At 52.9% G+C, this 21871-nt stretch overlaps 1 protein-coding gene and 1 long non-coding RNA gene across 3 annotated transcripts in view; one reads left to right on the forward strand and one right to left on the reverse strand.

Moving 5' to 3' along the window:
• Positions 1-21871, forward strand: part of CTIF (cap binding complex dependent translation initiation factor) — a 290261-nt gene that overhangs the window by 179429 nt on the left and 88961 nt on the right. The window contains exons 8-9 of one of the 2 annotated variants that reach the window (XM_068993958.1): positions 5138-5630; positions 8361-8660. In XM_068993958.1, the coding sequence (XP_068850059.1) occupies positions 5138-5630; positions 8361-8660 (793 nt within the window). The remainder of the gene's footprint in view (positions 1-5137; positions 5631-8360; positions 8661-21871) is intronic. The other variant, XM_068993957.1, reaches the window with a different exon arrangement.
• Positions 1887-10099, reverse strand: LOC138097668 (uncharacterized). The gene is made up of 3 exons (XR_011146502.1): positions 10000-10099; positions 5489-5612; positions 1887-4445 (listed from the first exon to the last, which is right to left on the reverse strand). It is a non-coding gene; the product is annotated as an uncharacterized lncRNA (long non-coding RNA).

Below are 21871 nucleotides of genomic sequence, written 5' to 3' on the forward strand. Positions count from 1 at the left end.
GGGCGGCATGAAAGAGTACCCCCCTTGCTGTATCAAAGAAGGCCTGGTGGGGAACCTGACTTCTCCCCCTACCCTGCAGTAATGAGACAGTGCAGCTCTTTCTGCTACCAGACCAAGGTCAGAGGACGCCAGCAGGAGAAGCCAGCCAAACAGGAAGAGTTGATTAAGTCAAATGTCATAACATAATACCCAACCTGTCCAGCTTTCAACCAAAAATCTCCTGTCATACCAAAGCCTTGAAAGATCTCACTTGAATGAAAAAAGACAATACATGTCAATACTGAAATAACAGAAACGTTAGAATTGTGTGACAAAGCAGCATAAAAATGCTTCAAAGAGCAACTCCAAACCCTCTTGATACACCAAAAAAAAATATATATATATATATGTGTGTGTGTATATATATATATATGTATGTCTCGGCAAAGAAGTAGGAGATACAACAAAGCATCAAATGAAAGGGAGGAACCAGTGTTCTGGAAAAGAAACAACAGACATGACCTAGTCTGAGCAACAGTGAGAAAATAGAAAAGAATGAAATGAGCTTCACAGACCTAGAGGACCGTAACCAAAACTCCAACAGGCAGGTCATCTGGGAGGTAGCAGAAAAAAAGGGTGTAACTGAAAATGACCCAAAGAAACAATGGTTGAAAACTTCTCGTGCATTGCTAGTGGGAATGTAAAATGGTACAGCCTCTATGGAAAACAGTTTGATAACGTCTTTAAAAATTAAATATGCAGTTACCTTTCAACACAGCAGTGGTGCTCACAAGCATTTATTCAAGAGCAATGAAAACTATGTCCACACAGAAACCTGTGAACAGATTTTCCTAGCTGCTTTCTGCACGACAGCCAATAATTGGAAACAACCCAGATGTCCTTCAGAGGGTAAATGACTAAACTCGCTGATATAGCCACACTATGGAACACTACTCAGCAGTGAAAAAGGAACAGCTGTGGATACATGCAGTCACCTGGATGGATCGCCAGGGAATTATGCTAAGCGAAAAAAAGCCAATCCCATTGGGTCACATACTATATGTGTATAACATTCTTGAGATGATAAAATGGTAGAAATGGAAACTAGATTAGTTGTTGCCAGGGGCTAAGGAGGGAGGGAGGTAAGTGTGTCTATGAAAAGGCAGCACAGTACAGGAGATGGTGGTGATAGAAATGTTCTATATCTTGACTGAGTCAGTGTCAAAAATCCTGGTGGTGACCTTGAACTATAGTTTTGCAAGATGTTACCATGGAAGGAAGCTGGGAAAAGGATACAAAAAAATCTCTTTGTAGTCTTTCTTACAATTGCATGTGAATCTATAGTTATCCCACAATAAAAAGTTTAGAAAAATAAATTTATGTTCACTTAGAAAACACAAAAGAAGAAGAAAAATCCTCACCCCATCCCCCAGGGATGATGACTGTTAGCATTTTGTTGAGTGTCCTTCCAGATTTTTCTATGCATATAAACACTTGCCATGAAAGCTAACACTGTGCTGCACACACAACACACTCGGCACAGAGTGAGATTTCTCACCACGTTCGTTGTTTCACTGTCCGTTTTTATCTGTTCTAAACACAACTGTGATGAAGACCCCTATGCTTTTTTTTTTTTTCATCCCTATGCTTTGATAATTTCCTTTGGATAAATTGTCACAAGTGGATAAATTACAAGGGCTAGCGGTTTACATGTTTTAGAGGCTTTTGTAACAAATCGTTGAAGTTTCCTCCAAAAACATACTCATTTCTGCTTCTAATATACAGTGTGTTATAAGTTACTGTTTGTGTGGAAACAAAAAGAAACCTATACACTTGTCTCTCACTTGGCAGCTTTATTTTTAAACTTTTTTAAAAGCGCTTTTTTACATGTTATTTTCGGCTGTGCTGAGTCTTCGCGGCGGGTGCTTTTCTCTGTTTGCGGCGAGTGAGGAGCCCCTCTTCGTTGTGGTGCACGGACTTCTCTCCCTGGTGCCTTCTCCTGTGCAGCACAGGTTGTAGGTGTGTGGGCTTCAGCAGTTGCGGTCCCCAGGCTCTAGAGCACAGGCTCAGTAGTTGTGGCTCAGGGGCTTAGGTATTCTGCAGCATGTGAGATCTTTCCAGACCAGGGATTGAACCTGTGCCTCCTACATTGACAGGTGGAGTCTTTACCACTGAGCCACCAGGGAAACCCTCACTTAACAATTTTAACTCTGTCTGTAAACCCTGCCACCTAGGGAAAGCTTTTCTTTTAATTTCTTAATTTTTATACAATGTTTAAAAGTTACTTTCTATTTACAGTTATTGCAAAATAGGGATTATATTCCTCAAGTTGTATAGCACATGCTTGAGCTTATTTTACACCCAAGAGTTTGTGCCTCGCACTCCCCTGCCCTTATATATAGCCCTTCCCCACTGGTAACGACTAGTTTGTTCTCTACATCTGTGGGTCTGCTTCTTTTTTTGACCACACGAGAGATCGAACCTGTGCCCCTTGCAATGCAAGGGCAGAGTCCTAACTACTGGATCACCAGGGAAGTCCCTCTTGTTTTCAGTTATATTCATTAGTCTGTTGTATTTTTTAGATTCTACGTATAAGCGATATATCAAGTATTTCTCTCTCTGTCTTTTCCCTCTTAGAATAATGCCCTCCATGTCCATCCATGTTGTTGCATATGCAAATAGTCATTGTTTTTTGTGGCTGAGTAGTATTCCATTGTGTATGTACCACAACTTCTGTTGATGAACACTAAGGTTGTGTCCATGTCTTGGCGATTACAAATAATGCTGCTAGGGAACATTGAGGTGCATATATCTTTTCAAATTAGTGGTTTTGGTTTCTTCAGATATATACACAGGACTGGAGTTGCTGGGTCATATTTCCATACTGTTTTCCACTGTGGCTGCACCACTTTATATTCCCACTAACGCTGTACAAGAGTTCCCTTTTCTGCACATCCTCGCCAACATTTGATCCTGGTAGAAGACAAGCTTTTCAGTGAAAAAATTTTCATTAATTTTAATGGGAAAATGATCCATTTAACCCCAAACCCAGGATACCCCCAAGTTTTCAGAGATACAAAATGATGACGTGAACATCGAAATTGAGTTTATGTAAGTAATGATAATTTTAGAGCAAGTAAATACAGTTTGTTCATAAAATGCAATGCATTGAAGGTCTGTTGTATCGGGCAAAGAGATGGATCACAGAATGGGATGGGAGCCTCATTTGCTAGAATGTGGAGCTTCTCTCCGTAAACGTTCTTCACTCACTTTACAACTTTGAGAGGCTCATGGTTACCCTGTTCTCCAGCTGCACTTCAAATAAGGTTATGACGTGAGAAACACCATTAGGGCAAAACAGGTGGAATGCAGGAGCACTTCAGTGATGGAAGCAGCCCTTTGGTGCAAGACTGAAGAGTCCCCAGGATACCCCCCACCCCCTTGCTGTCTTTTAGTCTGCAGATCAAAACATGTGGGGTTTGTCCCATGATGCACAGCCCAGATTTGTTCCGTATGAGAATCTCTGGCTTCCCTGGTAGCTCAGCTGGTAAAGAATCCGCCTGCAATGCAGGAGACCCCAGTTCGACTCCCGGGTCGGGAAGATCCACTGAAGAAAAGATAGGCTACCCACTCCAGTATTCTTGGGCTTCCCTTGTGGCTCAGCTGGTAAAGAATCTGCCTGCAATGCGGGAGACCTGGGTTCAATCCCTAGGTTGGGAAGATCCCCTGGAGAAGGGAAAGGCTAACCCATTCCAGTATTCTGGCCTAGAGAATTCCATGGACTGTATAGTCCATGGGGTTGCAATGACTGAGTGGCTTTCACTTATTCAAGGATGAGACTCTCTGCTTTGAAAGTGTCAAGTAAATCAGTGAGCCTGTTTGCCAAAAACTACCATGTTAAATATCACGTCTGAAGCCCAAGGCTCAGGCTACCATAAGGTGATAGCAATAGATTGAGGCCCACCCTAACAGCTCCATTTTAACTTAGTCACAACTTTAAAGGCCCTCACTCCAAATGCAGTCACATTCTGAGGTCCCAGGGGTTGAGGCTTCAACATACAAATTTGGAGGGAACACAGTTCAGCCTGTAATAATTTCTTATAGCATTTTAAAAAATTGTTTATTTATTTATGTTTGGCTTCGTTTGGGTTTTTGTTGCTGCACAGACTTCCTCTAGTTGCGGCGGTTAGCGGGGTGGCTGCTCTCTAGTTGCACAGGGTTCTCACGCCGGTGGCTTCCCTTGTTGCAGAGCTCACAAGGGCATTCAGGCTTCCGTAGTTTCAGCTCACAGGCTCACGACTGTGGTGCACAGGCTAAGTTGCTCCGTGACACGTGGCATCTTCCTGGAACAGGGGTTGAACCCGTGTTCCCTGCATTGGCAGGCAGATTGTTAACCACTAGACCACCAGGGAAGTCTTCTCATAGCATATTTTGTTCATAGCTTGGGGGTGAAAATGTCAGTGTACCTAAAGAAAGGTTGTTTAACAAATGGTATAACTGTTCACGGGCCATGATGGTTAAAACATCATTAATAGAATGCTTGTTAGCTGAAGCTTCCTTTGTGGCTCAGCTGATAAAGAATCTGCCTGCAAGGTGGGAGACCTGGGTTCGATCCCTGGGTTGGGAAGGTCCCCTGGAGAAGGGAAAGGCTACTCACTCCAGTATTCTGGCCTGGAGAATTCCATGGACTGTATAGTCGGACTGTAAGAGTCGGACACAACTGAGCGACTTTCACTATCCAGTGCAGTTCTGTGTGGACATCTTTACTGCAACACGCATAGAATGTGTTCACAAAATGGGAATGGTTGCTTCAAGAAATATAGTGGGGTATCTGGGGACAGTCAGGAGGGTTCGCTGTCTACTCCAATTGTATCACTTTAATTTTGTTTCCTACACATGTATTTATGCATATTCTAATAAGAGAATAAAATACTTATTTTAAGTCAAGAGTTGACTTAAATCCTGAGTGATCATAGGGACCTATCTGTCATATTCTCTCCCGTAACCCCAGGCCCCATTGCAGAGCCTGGTGCATAGGAGGCCTTCAGTGAGAGTACTGAAGGAATGAAGAAATGAATTCCTCTGCAGGTATTTGGACATAGGGACTCTGGCCAGTGCCCCCAGTGACCCTCTCTTGTCTTTCCCCTTTGTTTGGCAGGCGGCAGCAGAGACCCCCAGGAGGGAACAAGCCCCAACAGCACGGTGACCACCCGCCAGGCAGTGCCAAACACAACAGGGACCACCAGAAATCCTACCAGGGGGGCTCGGCGCCCCACCCCTCAGGGAGGTCCAGCCACCACGGCTACAGCCAGAACCGGCGCTGGCACCACAGCAACATGGAGCATCCTTCCGGCGACAAGGGGAAGGCAGGCGCCCACCGCAAGGCCAAAGAGACCGTGCCCACGGAGGGCCCCAGACTCGAGGATGCCCTGGGGGATGCTGGGCACGGCGGCCTCGAGTCCCCCCGCAGCCCTGATGCCCTGGCCCTAGCGGCTTCCGAGAGGCTCACCCTGCTGCAGCCGGGGTGTCCAGAGGCCGAGACAAAGCTTAAAGACAGTATTATTCCCGAGCGTGGCGGGGAGCGCCCCAAAATTACCCTGCTCCAGTCTTCCAAAGACAGGCTGCGGCGAAGGCTGAAAGAAAAGGTACCGGTAATTGAATTTTCCTTGTTCTCTTGCACCAGGGAGGACAGCACGAGGTAGGCACCTGGGTGGAAGGGCTTGGGGGTGTGAGCCTGGGGAGCCTTGTGGAGGCAGAGACCAGCACCTGCTGTCTGCTGCCCGAGAGAGCCCTGGTCTGCAGAAGGCAGACCCATGGCCAGCTCTGCATGTGAACTCCCTCCAGCACGTTCCACCCTCCAGGAGGCTCAGCTGGACACCTGGTACCAGTCCCCAGCCTGAGAAGGGAGGGTGGGGGAAGAGGCATGTGCCTCCAGGTGGCCAGGAGGGTGGCAGAGAAGGCCTGGTGCCCCTCCACCCAGCATTATCTGGGGGCGGATGCCGGCCTGTTAGTGCTAAAGGGCATCTGGGGGAAACACAGAGCCTATGAGATAAGAATGCTTCTCCCCAAGGTGAGTACCAGCCAGGCTGTGCTTCCTGCCAGGGGAGAGCAAAGGTGAGCTGGACAGAGTGCAGCAGGCTGGCTTCAGCCTTGCCACTCTCCTCCCCAACAACCAGCAGCAGGGAGGAGCAGAGAGGGGGGCGGATTTAAGGAGGCACTCACTCTCAGCATCGCTCAGGTGCCCATCGTGCATGGGCATGGCCCTGAGAAGGAGGGCCTCCTTAAATTTGGAATGAGCTCTCATTCCTCACCCTCTTCCTGCCCTGGCCTCCAGAGCTTGGTTCACACATTCAGGAAGAGATGCCCCGAGCCTCCAGAGGAGAGCTGGGGCTCTCTCCCTGGCAGCATTGGGTCCACTCTGCTCACCCTGGCTCCCCATCCCCAGCCACGGGTGTAAGGTCACCTTGGAGAAGAAGTATTCCCAGGAAAGGCCAGCTTGCCCCCAGCATTCCCAGGCATGGGGAGACTACGTGGAGTCCTCCTTGTGGAGCTTCTGCGGAGCTCGAAGTTCCGGGCTTCTCCCCAGCCCCTCTCTCCTGCCTTCTCTCCTCCAACTTTCACCTCCGAGGGCCAGGTCCACACCCAATCAGTACAAGGCAGGTCAGACCTCTTCCTTGCTCAATTCCTGAAGCTGACATGCTGCTCCTGGCGTCCCTTACAGCCCTGAGTGCCCACCCATACTCCCCACAGGGCAGGCACTGTGAGGTCCTGGAGAAAAGCATCCTTCATTTCCTTACGTCCCAAAGGTAGGAGCCTGGAGAGGTTCTCAAGTATACACTGTGTGTGGTCTCTGCCTGAAGACTTTCCTGGACAGATTGCTCCAATCCAGCCAGAGAGAGAATTGCTAAGTTCTCTTCGGTTCTGCTAAATGCAGCCGTGGTGCCACAGAGGGAAACAGCACAGGCTTTAGAGTCAAGCAAACTAGCTGGGTCCTCACTCTGCCTTTGATTGACTAGGTGGCCTTGGGCAAGCCACCTTGCCTCTCTGTGCCCTCAGTGTACCCATCTGTAAAATGGGTGTCACACAGTGGTGTAATACTGCCTTGTAGACAGACTGAAGGTCAAATGTCATAACCTGTCAGAAGACCCTTGTGGGTGATTATTCTATATACCGACCACTATTCCTGCCCATGGTTGGGATGGGGCAGGAAGAGAGAGATAGAACAGATAAGGTAGATTCGTGATGCGCGTATTTCAGCTGCAAAGACTGCCCTCAGGTCCAGCCTCCTGAACTCCTGGACCAGGAGGGCGTGGGCTCGGGCAATGGCAGGACTCAAAGAAAGCTATATAGACCATCTAATCTAACCTCCTCATGTAACTGGGAGGAAACTGAAGCCCAGGGAGTGAAGCCACTTCCCAGAGCCATCCAACTAGAGATAGAGACTAGGTTCAAGAGCCCCAGGCTGAGCCTCCCGCCCAGGATTCTTCTGTTGATGACAGAATGGCAAACATGGGCGCCCCTCTGTGTCTCTGACCCTGCCCTTCAACCCTGGTTTCACATCCCAGCAGTTAAGTCCATCGCTTGTGGCCACCAGTCTCCTGTGTTTGAGTACATACTTCTGAGACTGTCGGATCCATTTTCTTCCTCGTGCAGCGCAGGTCTGGTCCCAGTTATAGTGAAACCTCTAGTGGGTGTAGGGTTTTTCATCTGAAATTTCCCTCCGGGAAGTGCCAGTTGTTTCCGCGGCACTTCGGAGGATTCCTTAGTGTGCAGTACTTGTGAAAAGCCAGCACGCAATGCCAAGGCCGTGTCACAGGGCTCCCTGTACCCAGAGAGCATGACAGTCCTCGGGCTGAAGTCCATCATGAGTCCAGAGCCGAGAGTCTGGAGGACTAGGTGTAGCCGCTCTGTGGGTACCTTTAACCAACACAGCAGGCATTTGGGATGCCACCTCCTTCCTGACCTACTCTTCCTACCCTTGTTTTCTCTTGGCCCAATTTCTTATCTGTTAGTTTACTTATTCTTTAATAAGGCCGATTAAATCATCTCTACATTGAGACATCTGATGGACAGGTAGACCCAACAAACCAAGCCAATGTATATGAGAAACCTGGTTAAGAGCTAGAGCTCACAGAAAAAGGATCCACTCAGGGTGTCACAGGGGCCGAGCAGAAGGGGAACAGGGAGCCTGGGGCCCAAGGGTCCTTGGTGGAGGTCTGGTCCCAAGGGGATCAGACCGCTGGTTCTAGAAGTGGCACGGGTCCTTTCTGAGGATGACAGCCCTCCCTGCATGGAAACCTGGAAACCCTCAGCGGAAACCCGGGCCCCACTCAGGCACCGCTCGATTTGTCCCCTACGCCTCCCCCCTCCGCCCCCACCAGGATGAAGTGGCTGTGGAGACCACCAGCCCTCAGCAGAACAAGATGGACAAGTTGATTGAGATTCTGAACAGCATGCGGAACAACAGCAGCGACGTGGACGCCAAGCTTACCACCTTCATGGAGGAGGCCCAGAACTCCACCAACTCGGAGGAGATGCTGGGGGAGATCGTGCGCACCATCTACCAGAAGGCCGTGTCCGACCGCAGCTTCGCCTTCACGGCCGCCAAGCTCTGCGACAAGATGGCGCTCTTCATGGTGGAGGGGACCAAGTTCCGCAGCCTGCTGCTCAACATGCTGCAGGTAACGGGCGACAGCTGCGCCTCCCGCCCCGCCCGCCGCGGGCCGGCTCTGGAGAGAGGGCTGCGGATTCTGACCACGGTCGGACTGCTCCCGAGTTCCACCCTTGCCCGATTAATTATAGAAAATAAAAAGGCACTCAGAGGGCAAGGGATGAGTGGCCAGATTTGCGTGTGTTTGTGTGAGGGCTCCATGGTTACGATGGACCAATATAATTTTATAGGTGCTTCATGTGTAACCAGCCTTCCCCTCTGTTTCCATGATAAGAGGGCTTCCTCTTGTCTTAGACCGTTCTGTGCTTTGACCTCTCCACGTCCCCTCCCAGCAGACACACAATGTGCCATGGACTTTTCTTTTCCTTCTCCTCCTCCCCGCCCCCCAGGACCACCCTCAGGCCCTGCAGTGGCGCACTGCCTGTAGGTGGTGCTGAGATAGGTCTCAGCAAAAGGCATATAGCAAAAGGGCTTTGAGTTGCAAAGCTGCGGTCTGTCTGCTGACGCGCTGGGCTTCTTGAAACCTCTTCTGGGGCAGAGAGAGGTCAAAGGCCGTCTCGTTTCTTGGTGCCTCCCCACTCCAAGCCCCTCTACCCGGAGAGCTTAATCCTTCCCCTCCCCTTCCTTCCTCTGTGGGTGCCGATGTCCAGCGATGGTTTTACTGGGGTGTGTGATGGGCATGGGCCCTTAAACTGAGTGCAGGGTTATGTGATCTGCCAGGTGGGGAGCTGAAGGCTGTCTCTCTTCACCGTGGTCACAAGGGAACTGGTCCCAGCTCTGGTGGCATCGTGAAGAGGCAGCAGGTGGCATAGGATGGCGGCTGTGCCAGGCCTGGGAGTGTCCTTGGAGACTCTTGGCTGGGGAAAAAAGTCATCTCTGCTCCTCCTCTGTACCTTAGACGGGTTGAGATATGCATTGAGTTTCAGCCCAGGTAGGGTAAAACAGGAGTTTGAAAGTTCCAGAAGTAGGATCACAGAGCCGGAAGAAATACCTGCAGGTCTTTCTTAAGGATGGTGACGGTGTAATAGATCATCCGAACCGTGACGTTTCTGAGAGTCAGGGGCTGTATTCATCATCAGGCCTAGACCCCTCCCGGTGTCGACCACCTGGTCTTAGCCACCTGATTTTGCAGTCTCGGCCGTCCCTTCCCCAGGAACAGGGAGGGAGGAGCCCCCTCCGAAGGCTGCCCATGGGCTCCATCCCGCCGCCCTCCCGTCTTCCCAGGGCGACTGCTCACTGCAACCCGAGCCGCGCTGGCCAGCCCGGGCTGCTTCTGTCCAGCTCGCAGCCCCGATCAGGTTCCCATTCCTGGATCGCCCACGCTCCCCGGTGACGAATTCCCGCATTACCTGAGGGATTTGCACGTCGGGCATGTTCCTCGTGGGCCGGAATGTCCTGGGAGAGTGTGGAGGGTGATGGCAGGGAGCAGCCTGTCTGCCACGTAGGCCAGGCCTGGAGGGGGCGGAGTGGGGGAGGTGGTCAGGGACAGATCGACCTTTGGCCTTGGCTTTTGTGAAGAGAAGGGCCAGGATAGGGCAAGACTTCTGACGGTGGTTGCCAGCTCTGCGTAACCAGCCGGCGCCCGCGGTGGACACACACAGGGCGCGGGATGAGAGGCATCCAGCTGGGAAGGACAGCTGGCTGCAGGGGTCACCTGAGATCCTGCCCGGGTCAGGCTTCTCTTCCAGTGACCCGCGGTTAGAGCGGCCTTGTTCACAGTGTCCGGCAGAGCATCCGCACTGGGACGTGCTCAGCCTCAGTCAGTCCTTTAGCCCCCTACCCCCAACCTCTCCGTTCCCAGAGAAGTGGACTGTCTTAGGCCAGCAGGATCACAGTGTCCCCTCGGCCCCCACTGCCCCCTTAATCCCTTGCAGCCTCGGCTTAAGTGTAAGAGGGAGCTCCTTGAAGTGTGTAACCAGAGGGCTGGGGCTGGACCCTCAGGCCTCCTGGGTCGTGGTTCAAGGCCTCTTGGCCCTCACAGAAGGTGTGCTGGGTGTGCTGGACACCTGGCACACCCCCCATTATGAGAACCGGCCTTGCGGGCCCTGCTCCTCTGCTGCTGAGAAACTGCTGGGTTGGAGCAGGCTTTCCAGGCAGCATCACTCATAGCCATTCACCACCCCAGACCCACAAGGCTCAAGAAAAGAGAGCAGGAGGCATAACTGATCAAACCCCACTTTCCTCGTGACCCACAGGAGTGTCTCTTTTCACCTGCTTTCATTCTCTGGCAAACCTGATTTGTATCCCTTCCCTGGGCCCCAGCACCTTCCCCCCCGCCCCCCACCCCCCCCCCAGCCTTTTTCCTCTGAGGTTCATACTCAGCTGCACGCACTCAGGGTCCACTGTCTCTGTATCCCCAACCAGCCCGCAGTTCAGTTCAACTGCCCCAAGATGCCCTTCACGTGGCGAGGTTTCACCGCTCCCTCCGTGTACAGGTTCTGAGATCTGGCTTAGTGATGCTGGCTGCATGATGCTGGCTACAAAGTGGACAGGCTGCAAGGCGCCCTGTGAACACAGCTCCCAGCAGCTGTCTTTGGATGTTTTGCCCTCCTTGGCCGAGCGCTTTCACTGTCTGGGCTTTGGCAGTGGGAGCTGGCAGCCCCAGAGGAGACGGGCAGGCTCTGATGTCGGGGACATTGGCGTGGAGTGTGGGCTACCTGCCAAGCTGGGACGCAGCCCCCAAGGAGAGCGAAGTGAGAGCGAACCCAGGGAAGGGTCAAAGGACCTTTCACCCCTCACAGCCAAACTCAGCTTTGTCATCTCAGGGAACCCAAAAGCACCACCCTCGTGAGGAGCTCTGACAGTGCCAGAGATCTTGGGGTCCCAGGGGACCCCTGTCACCAGTCCCATGGCTCAGAAATCATCTTCAGTTTTCACATCTAAACTGAGTCTTTTTGCCTTAGGTGTGATTGTTTTCTAAGTAGTATTCTGGTAAATAAAATTCTGCTTATTAAACAGGCATTTCTCAAATGTCTGTTAGGTGCCAGGCATGCATGTCAGTGCTTCTCAAACTTGTATTTGTATTTGAACAACTTGAGAGTCTATAAATAGAGGTTCTGATTCAGGAAATCTGGGTAGAACCTGAGATGCTACATTTCTAACAAGCCCCCAGGTGATGGCGGTGCTGCTGCTGGCCCAGGGACCACACTTTGAGTACTAAGACGTTGGATGACTGACGGTTTGTAGTGATGGGTCAAGTTCACAGGCAGGCCGACTGATGCACGCCTTTTAATGGTGTGATGTCAGAAGTGGGGACCCAGTCTGGGAATACGGAGTTCCAGGCACCAGGTTTTCTTCAGGGCCCTGCCTCTCAGCCTAGCTCTTCTTCGGCATCTCAGGGGGAGACGTTTTAAAACATACCAACATGGGGGTTCTCCCCCAGACCGACTGAGTTAGTCTCCACAGCGATGGGCCTGGGCACCCTTTCTTGAAGAACCTCCCAGCTGAGTCTGCAGGGATGGAGTGCCCTGTTAGGAAGATGGCTCCAGAGATGCGCTGTCTCTGCCACTGTTGTCACTTATGAACCGGTTGGCCTTGCCCATCACCCCATGAATCAGCCAAGAAATGGGTCCCAGGTACTGGGCTCTTTGCTGAGTGATGAGAAGGAGTCAGAGCCTGAGCTGGTGAGAGAGCTCCAAAAAGCAGGAGACGTTGGCAAGCGAGCGCATCCCTTCCCCTCGCCCGGCCTCGGGTGCCCCTCTGTGCAGCAAGGAGGCTGGCTTGGACCGTCGCAGGAGACCTCTCTCCTGCGCTTCGCTGTTCTGAGGGTCCTCCTGGGAAACCTCCACCCTCACGGGTCAGCCAGGTGGGGGCGGCCTCTCCCCTCCCGCGGGCGTGTTTCTCTCTGCTCTCAGCTCCATCCCCCGGGTCCTTTTCCTTTCTCTTGTGGAAGCACCTATCACATGTTTTAGGAAAAGGGCCTCCCTCTTCAACCCCCCCGGGGCTGCTAGGCTCTGCCATCAGTAAAGCTAAGGAGGCGATTCGTGTCCCTTGCCCAACCCCTTCCCACCTGGCTCCCACGCTGCTTGATCACAAGGTCCCACACCCATGAGAAGATGTGCACTGAGGGATTCTGACTCCTAGGAGAATGTGGGCGGCCCATAACCCCTGGGCTACGGAAGTCACCAGGACTCCGCCCCGATCTTTACCAAGGAATCATCATGGTACCAAGAGAGGGCGGGGGGCTCTGGTGTCACTGCGAGGTGAAGAATGAGCGAGCCTCTTTTTATGGGACCTTTGGAATGACAGGAATTGGAGGCCTGAGCCCCCGCCGCCCAGCACTGCCCCGTCACCACCCTGGACCTTCCGCTCGGGCTCAGAGAGTGCTCCTTTGCTGAGATATGCTTGGGCAGTATCAGTTCAAGCCCTCCTCTGTTGAAATGTGTGTGCCCTGTTTAGCCAAGAGGTGTCTGCATCTGAGCTATGCAGAGCAAAGTATTATTAGAGCCGGCATCAGTGTGTCTGTAACTGAACCCTGCTCTCCCTAGCAACCGTTGTCAACAACACATCTAACAGAAGGAGGCGATACCTTTTTTTGAAGGAAAGCAAAAAAGAAAAACCTCATCTCACCAAGTCGTAAACACAGCAGGGCTGTTGTGAAAAGACAAGGCAAAATCAGAATCTGGAGTGTGACCAGGTTTCAAAATAAATTGCTCTCTGCCAGCAACTTCTAGAAGACAGCCTCTTAAAAAGCTGACCTGGAGCTAGAAAATGGATAAGTTCTGCAGAGCTTCTGGCTGGGTCACCATTAAGCATCACGTTTGGGGCTTTTGACACACAGAAACTCAATCAGGTGGTGACAGGGGTTCTGTGGGGCCTCTGAAGGGTCTCTGGGAGTAATTTTAACTGGGGCACTCAAGACTTTCTGGTCTGGCTGCCCCATCAGTAAATCAAAATATAAGCTGCATCTTCAAGACTTAGGTGATTCATTCATCCCACTTATACCCCATTTCTCCCATCTCTGCCTCCTGGTCTTAGTCCCATGCTTGCTGGCTTGGGCAGAGGCACTGGGCCATTCCATAATAAGGAACCTCCTTCTCTCCTGGTTATCTCGAGGTATCAGAAAAATCAAAAGTTGTTCCTCTTTTCCCAAAATGTGGAGTTCTCAATCCCAGTCTTTTTTGGAGGGAGGGAGAAGGACCAACATTGATTCTTAGAGTTCTAACCAGAGTTGTAAGCTGAGTTGTAAGTTCCCAGCTGAGTTGTAAGTTCCTCGAGGGCAGGAATCCTGGCTGTGTGATGCTTGGTCCCCGGCTCCTGGCACCATGACTGGTACACAGTGGATGCTCAGCAAGTGCCTGGGGAAGGGAGGCACAGGGCCATCAGTCTTAGGTACCAGAGCTCCTGGTGCGAGACAGGCTTCTCAGCTCTTCTGAGCACTTTCCTCTGTGTGAACCTGGAGATTCTCTCCCCAGGGTGGCTTCCAGGGCAGGATCCATCCCCCATGTGTGTGGAACAGGACAGTGACTCAGTGAGGCTACCAAGTCATGGGGCTGAATGGGGGTGGTCAGTCCAGCACCCCAAGCTCTTGGCTCCTATGAAAATGTTACTCACTCAGTTGTGTCTGACTCTTTGCAACCCCATGGACTGTAGTTTGCCAGGCTCCTCTGTTCATGGGGATTCTCTGAGCAAGAATATTGGAGTGAGTGGCCATTCCTTTCTCTAGGGTATCTTCCCAACCCAGGGATCAAACCTGGGTCTCCTGCATTACAGGCAGATTCTTTATTGTCTGAGCCACCAGGGAAGACCCTGGGCTCCCAGACCACCCCCCTAAATAGGATATAAGGGTCAGAAAGTTGGGGAAATCAGGAATCCATCTCTTGAAGCTGTCAGTGGGGATTTCAAAATCGGTGCTCCTAGAAGCTGTCCCACCGGATTTCCAGTGCTGTCCGAGTCTCTGGGTTTTCCAGGCCAGTGGAGGGCCGAGGGTATCCAAGGAAACACCTCCTTGCCTCCATCTGCTTTATCCAGATGAAGCACACAGCCGTTCTTCCTGTGGCGGGCTCTCCCCTTACACCCTCTTCCTAGGCCCGGAGCTCCACCCTTGCCCCTGCACACCCACTGCTGAGCCGACGTGCACTCCAGGCATGTAAACTAATTTTACTGTTGGCCCAAGCCAGGCATACCCAGGGAGAGAAGCACATTGTTCTGTGCATTCCAGAGCCTGAGCAAAGCCCTGAGCTGTACCCACCCGAGTGCCCCTCCTCCGGTTGCAAAAAATCAGGAGGGAGAAAGCGAAAGGCTAGCAGGCAACGCGAGCGCTCTCTCCGCGGGTCAGTCATGGAAGGTGACTTTGTTACTGTGTTAATCACTCAGTCATGTCCGACTCTTTGCGACCCCGTGGACTACAGTCTGTCCGTGGAATTCTCCTGGCAAGAATACTGGAGTGGCTAGCCATTCCCTTCTCGCCCACATTCCCTTCTGTCTTTTTTCTAAAAAGACTGTTGTTCCGATGGCACCCTGAGAGTTGTCGGCACCCTGCACCGGCCAGGCAGAGGTAGCACACACCTTGCCCGACAGTGGGCACCGGCAGGCTGGCCTCACATGTCCTGTCTTTGGAGCTTGACCTGCATAAGAGTCTGTGGCGGGCACAGCTCCCCCACTGGGGACAACAGCACCTGCCTGGTACCCAGGCTCTTCGCCCACCGGACCAGAACCAGAACAGGGACTGGCCATGCCTCTGGCCAGCCTTGTTGCCCACACTTGCTTTGCAACGAGTAAACTTTTACCTTCTTGCTTCCCATCCTCACGTCTTCCTCTCAACAAGCACTTCTGGAGCACCTCCTGTGTACCGCCACTCAGCAGGGCCCACACGTGTGTCATCTCTGTGAATGCGCCCTCCCTTCTCGTCTCCCCCTAGTTTGTGTCACTGGGGGCACTGTCCCAAAGTCTGAGTTTTATTCAAGGATCCAGCTGGGGTGTCTCAAAGCCAGTTTTTCTGACTCAGTATGGGCATAGTGGCTTCTGAAAGGGCTAAATCTAAGGCTCCCTTCTAGAACTTCATTATGCCCTGCGGGACAGAGGCAGCCTATGATACAAACAGGAAAAAAAAGCATTTTGATTTTTTTTTTAATCTGAAAATAAGCAGAGGAAAGGACAGCAGCCTGCCAGTTGAGGTTTTCTCATCTCAGAGGCAAGGTCCCACCAAGTCCACCCATGGCAGGTTTCAGCCAGCATCAAAGGGCTGCTTTCAGGAGCCTCTGCCCATGAGGACGAAGGTGCCCTGGTGGGCAGGTGCTGGGACACCGGAGGTCCTGCTCCCGCTCTCCTGTCTCTGGGCCGAGGAGCGTTCCTGGGGTCAGGAATTATTTCCCCATCACCCGTGTCCCTTGCCAGGCCGTGTTCTCTTCCCTGCACACCCTCACCCCCGACCCAGGCTTCGTTTTCCCTGCTAAATCCCCTGATGGGACTTGGCCGGACACTCCCCCTGTCTGAAGCTGCCACGCTGAGGCAGGCCCTGCAGATAAGTGGGTTATCGGAGAAGGCAGCTCGGGTGTCCCGGGCCCCAGAGGGTCACCCCTGGCCGGCTGGCAGCTCACCCCCAGCTCCTCCTCCCGGACTCCACCCCAGAGCCAGGCCAGCAAGGAGACAGCAGCTCAGTGAGCAGCCGGCCCCCAGCCGCCGCCGGGAATCTGAGCTATGCTAAGCCATCCAGATCGCCGCATCGCTGCCCTGCCCGGCCCAGACAGGGCGCCTCTACCTGCCGCGGCCGCCGCTGGAAAGCTGGCACCGCCTGGGCCGATGGAAACAAATCTCCCTGCAGGTTATGTAACCGCTAACCGCCCCGTCCCCGGCTCCCTGGGGAGAAGGCTCCCAGCCCCCACAGAAGGGAGAGCGGTGGGCCCTGGGCAGGAAGCGGACAGAGGATCATTCTTTCAAAGAGAAGCAAGTCATCCTGAGCGATTGCCCAAGGTCCTTCTCCAGACCCAAGGTCCTCAGTGTCCCCAGGGAGACCGATGTTCCCTGTACTTGCTGGCGGAGCGCGGAGGTCAGCCCAAGACACGAGCCCTAGACTCACGGGAGGTGAAGGCGAGGGGAGCAGGTCTTGCTGGGCTTGGTGTTTTGGTTTGGCTTTGTCTTGTAATAAGATACATGCAACATGAAATCGGCCAGCTTAACCATTTTTAAGTGCGTGTGTCTAGTGCAACCGCAGCTCTGCACTGCACTCCCAGCAACCACCCAGAAACCTCTCTTCGTCCCAGTCAGAAGTCCCATCCCTCCTTACAGTCACCTCCCAGCCCCCTCTACCCCCTCTCCCTTCTGTCTCTGTGAGTTCTCAGCTCTGTGCTTTACGCGTGTAAGTGGAAACCGCACAGTGGTCCTTTTGAGTCTGGCTCATCTCACTTAGCATCATGGCTTCAAGATCCGTTCATGTGGTAGCTCATGTCAGATTTTCCTTCCTTTTCGTGGCTGGATACTATTGCATGGTATGGATGGACCGCATTTTATTTATCTGTTCGTTCATCCATCACGGATGGCCCCTTGGGTTGTTTCACCTTCAGGCTGTTGTGAATTATGTCACCATGAACATGCCACATACATGTATCTGTTTATGCCCTTGCTTTCAGTTATGTTGGGTATGTGTATCTAGACGTGGAATTGCTGGATTCTGTGAAAATTCTACATAGAACTTTTTAGGAACTCGCTAACTGTGTTCCAGAGGCTGTTTTTCATGGAGAGAATGTATGAACCAAGACCCAAGTAAAGGACAGTGAGGATACTGCCTTACTTGGAATCCAGGGTCAGGGTGTTAAGTGGAGAGTCAGAGGAAGTCTGTAAGATGGAACAGAAGGCTTTGGACTTTATGAAGTGGAACTCGGGAGCCACTGTTGAGCCATGACGTCCTAAGATTAAAAATCATAGAACAGTATAGACTTGAAGGATCTATAGATTATCCATCCAACCCACTCATATCATAGGTGAGAGACTAGAAGCCCAGGGAGGTTAACAAAAGCCCTGCTTTAGGAAGATCTGGATGCTGGGTTATACGGTGTCATGGTTGGAAATCTGGTAGATAGAGGACCAGGGGTTTTAAGTGACCGTGGTTGTCGCTTTCATAAGGAAAGCACACACTGATTCGGACCTGCCCCTCAAAGATTCAAACTGCGGTGGCAGGCCTCATTCCTTCTCCTCCAGGGACCTGCTCCCAGCCCTAGGTAGGCAGAACGGTAGCATTTGGCCACTGCCCGCATCACTCAGGAGCTGGAATCTAGAGTTGCTAGCAGCGGGACAGTAGGCTGACGTGGGAGATGTACCCCTCTTCCTTCTGCCTGGCGTGGCACAAGAGTCTCCAGGAGCCGCCCAGGTAAATCAGGGGGCATCTCTGAACTGAAGCTTCCCAGCCAAAGGCCCACAGCCTTGGCTTCAAAGCAGGCACCAAACGCATGGACTCCTGGCCACCTGCGGGGAGGATGAACAGGACTCACCTCTTGTGCCTCTGACCCTTGTCTGGATGCCCCATCCACACTGCTGTGGATACCTCTCCCTCACTTTCTCTGCCCATACCCATGTGCCCTGGCGGTGCTCTGGACGCCTGGCATGAGGCAGAGTGATTTATTGGAAGTTAGTGAGTGTGGGGTGGGGCAGAGAGGGTTGGGGGATGGAAACTTTTTAAGCAGCCAGCAAGGGTGGCACACTTGTCTTGAACTCATTGCTTTCAGGGTGGCTGGGTTCCATCTCCACTAGAAGATAAAAGAAGGGATCCATTTAAGTGGACAGAGGTCACCAGGCATCCCGGGGTGCAGAGTGTGATGCAAGGACGCAGGTGGGGGCTCACCTGTTCTTCAGTTACTCCTTAGCCGATTGGCATCCTGTGACTGATCCAACCCGTCTTCGTTGCTGCTCGGCTTTTCTCCAGCTGCAGAGAGCGGGGGCTGCCTCCACTTATGGGCTTCTTGTCGCTCCGGCTTCTCTTGTTGTGGAGCGCAGGCTCTGGGGCTCAGGGGCTTCAGCAGTTGCGGCTCCCGGGCTCTAGAGCACAGCTCAATAGTTGTGGCCCATGGGCTGAGTGGCTTCGCTGCATCTGGGATTGTCCCAGATCGGGGATGGGGATCTAACCCATGCCTCCTGCACTGGCAAATGAATTCTCCACCACTGAGTCACCAGGGAAGTCCCCTAGTTTCTTCTTGCTCCAGACCTGTCCCTGTCAGGTGGCCTGTCTGTCCCAGAGAGGTTGTGTGACCCTCAGGCAGGAAGCAGGGGCTGGGCTGTATGGCTCCTTGAGGTCACCTTCCAGCTCGGAGCTCTTGCTGCAGCCTGAGAACCATCAGCATAGGGAGTCTTCCCTCGGAGCCCGAAGTTCAGAATTGGGGCTCTCTGCACACCCAGAATCTCCATCCCTTGTTGCCTCCCACCCAGCATGCTGAGTCTTCAAGGAACAGCAGTGCCAGCCCCTCCTGGCCCCTCCTCAACCCTAGTTCTGGCCGGCAGTGCTGGGAAGAAGGTGGGCCCCCTTTGGGGGAGTAGGCTGTGACCTGCAGGGAACCAGCTTCACTTGACCCTTGGGTGGCCTTTGAGATCCCAGTTCACAGAGGGAAAGAAGCTTCAGGTCACTTGGAAACATGGAGACAGGTATGTCCAGCCAGGAGCAGTGCCCTGCAGCCCCCTGCCTGCCAGGGATGGCTGTTCAGCTCATCCCCTTCAGGAAGCCCCTTGCTCCCAAATCATCCCACTCTTGACAGTGCAGCTTGGATCAAATAATGTCCCAGAGGACCACTAAGCAGAGGGAGCCCAGAGGACCACCACGCTGCTGCCATGCACTGCCATCCAGCTTGGCCGCCGAGCAGGGGCAATACCAAAGGATGGCGGGCTTGGGTGGTGTTTGGGGATGGCTGGGCTCCAGCTAAAGCTTAGGAATATCTCTCTATAATTGGACTCAGTGCATTCCTGGGCAGCTGCATGCACATCGGAGCTCCACACTCCCCATTGACCCCATCAGACAGCAGTCACTGCATTACTCTGGGTGTTGAAAAAAGTCTGATTGGAATAGTATCTCTGATGTGGACTTAGAATCAGAGTCACCTGGAATTCAGCCTGCAGGCTCCAGAAACTTGCCCTTGATGACGTCCTGCCGTGTTGCATAAGGAATCGTTGACAAAGCCCAGAGTCCAACACCTACCTCCTGACCCTGGTTCTGGTGCGTCAGCTGGTGACTTTGGGCACACCTCTCAGTCAGTCCTAGCTGCCCTCCACTTACTCTTCCATGAAGTGAGGGTAATCATACCTGCTCCCTAACACCTGTTTATCCCACAGACATAATCACTGTTTAAATCCACTGACACACATCCCATTTTGTCCGTGTCCTCTTAAGGCTCCTCCTCCAACAGGAATTTCTGAATTTCACAAAATCATGTTTTTCCTTTTGCCCTTGATGAATCCCATTCAGTCAAGGTTCCTAGGAGAGGCCCCACACAGGCTTTCTTCCACAAGCCCAGGGCCCCCAGGTCATGCTACAGTTTAGGGTTCAGACTGTAGTAGTGCAGATAGCTCAGGATCTGTCCACAATGAAAGCTTGCATGGAGGTCCTGAGATTGGTGTTGAAGCCCTGCTGGGTGTGAGTGCCTAACACTGTTAAATCCCCAGTAAAGCAGGAGCCTCTGGCCTCCATCAGATATTTAGAGGCCTGATGGAAGGGCAAAGCCAGCTCAACCAGAGAACAATTTAGGAAAATCAGAGGAGGGGGCAAGCCCTTTAAGTGCTGGTGTCTGGGGAAGACTTCCTGGAGGAGGTGGCATGAAAGGAAAGGCTGGATTTGGGTGGACCGAGGAAAGTAGGAGGAAGGAGCCAAAGCAAAGGCTTGAGGGTGGGAGCAGCCAAGTGGGGGGCAGTGGGCATGATTGTGCAGGAGAGCGCGGTGGGGTAGCAGTCGTGCACTGTCAGCCTGGCCAAGGCTGCCCAGGCAGCAGCAGGGGGCTCTGCAAGTGTCAGCGAGCCCTGAGGTAAAGCTGCCCAGCCAGGCCGTGACCCCAGGTCACAGTCACCACAGGGGCCCAGTCATTTGCTGGCACTCACTGGTCACCCTCTCAGGCCAAGGCTGTTTTAATCCAGAACTAAAGCTTCTGCCTTCAGATTAGGGAGCTCCCTGCCAGCTTTGGGCCCCAGTCGGTCTGGGACCGGAGGCAGGGAGCGCCACACCATCCGGGGCCCTGGGCCAGGCTGCTGGGGGCCCCCAGGGGTCAAGGTTTCACTGAGGCAGATAGTATGGGGCCTGGCACGCGAGGCCGAGAGACACTGTCTTTCTGGACCAGTCCAGTACCTCATGGGAGAGGTCAGGTCCCAGCTGCCCACCTGGAGTGACACACTCAGCCCCTCACTATGGATCAGCTGCCTCCAAGAGCCGTGTAGAGATGCTGCCCATGCACTTAACCACACACACCCATGCACTTAGTACTGGTGACATCGTATTTTTTGTTAGTCGCTCAGCTGTGTCCAACTCTTTCACGACTCCATGGACTGTAGCCCGCCAGGCTCCTCTGTCCATGGAATTCTCCAGGGAAGAATACTGGAGTGGGTAGCCAATCCCTTCTCCAGGGATTCTTCCTGACTGAGGGATTGAACCCGGGTCTCCTACCTTGCAGGTGGATTCTTTATCTTCTGAGCCTTGAGAAAAGCCAGTGTTGCCCCTTCCTCCAGCCTTACAGCCTGCGGGGAACCAGAGGCAGGGCTACCTGTGATGCCTGGGGCTGGACAGGTTCACAAAGCAACCCTGCTCTGCTTCTGCCCCATCCCTCCTCCCCCAGGCACACTTTTTTTCTGGCCTGCCTCGAGGGGTACAGCAGGAGACAGAAAGTCTGAAGCCGGCATCGTGCCTGGCTCCAGGCCTGTGTCCTCATGTGGTCCAGAGGCGTGGTCAGTCTCCCCACCGAGGCAGGGCTCATGTCTCCGCCTTCTCTACTCCCACGCCCCGCGGGTGCCCTGGGGTCATGGAGGTTGCGTGCATGCGGGTCCAGGACCAGAGAGAGCCTGGGAAACTTGAGTGCAGATTAGCGGTGGGAAGAGAAGATGGGGCGCTGCTCAGAGGTGGGGGACTCGAAGGTGCCGTGCAGAAGGCGCCTGGACTGCAGCCTCCCGGACTCTCACTCCAGCCCTGCCCTTCTCTAGCTGGATGATGGCAGGCCAGCCCTCCCGCCCTTCCCGTGGCTTCCTCACCCATAAAATTGGGAGATTAGAAGTAATTTCAAAGGTCCCTTTCACCTCTTTGTTAATCGAAAGCAGACATATGGG

The sequence above is a fragment of the Capricornis sumatraensis genome, chromosome 21, assembly GCF_032405125.1.
Source record: "Capricornis sumatraensis isolate serow.1 chromosome 21, serow.2, whole genome shotgun sequence".
NCBI lineage: Eukaryota > Metazoa > Chordata > Mammalia > Artiodactyla > Bovidae > Capricornis > Capricornis sumatraensis.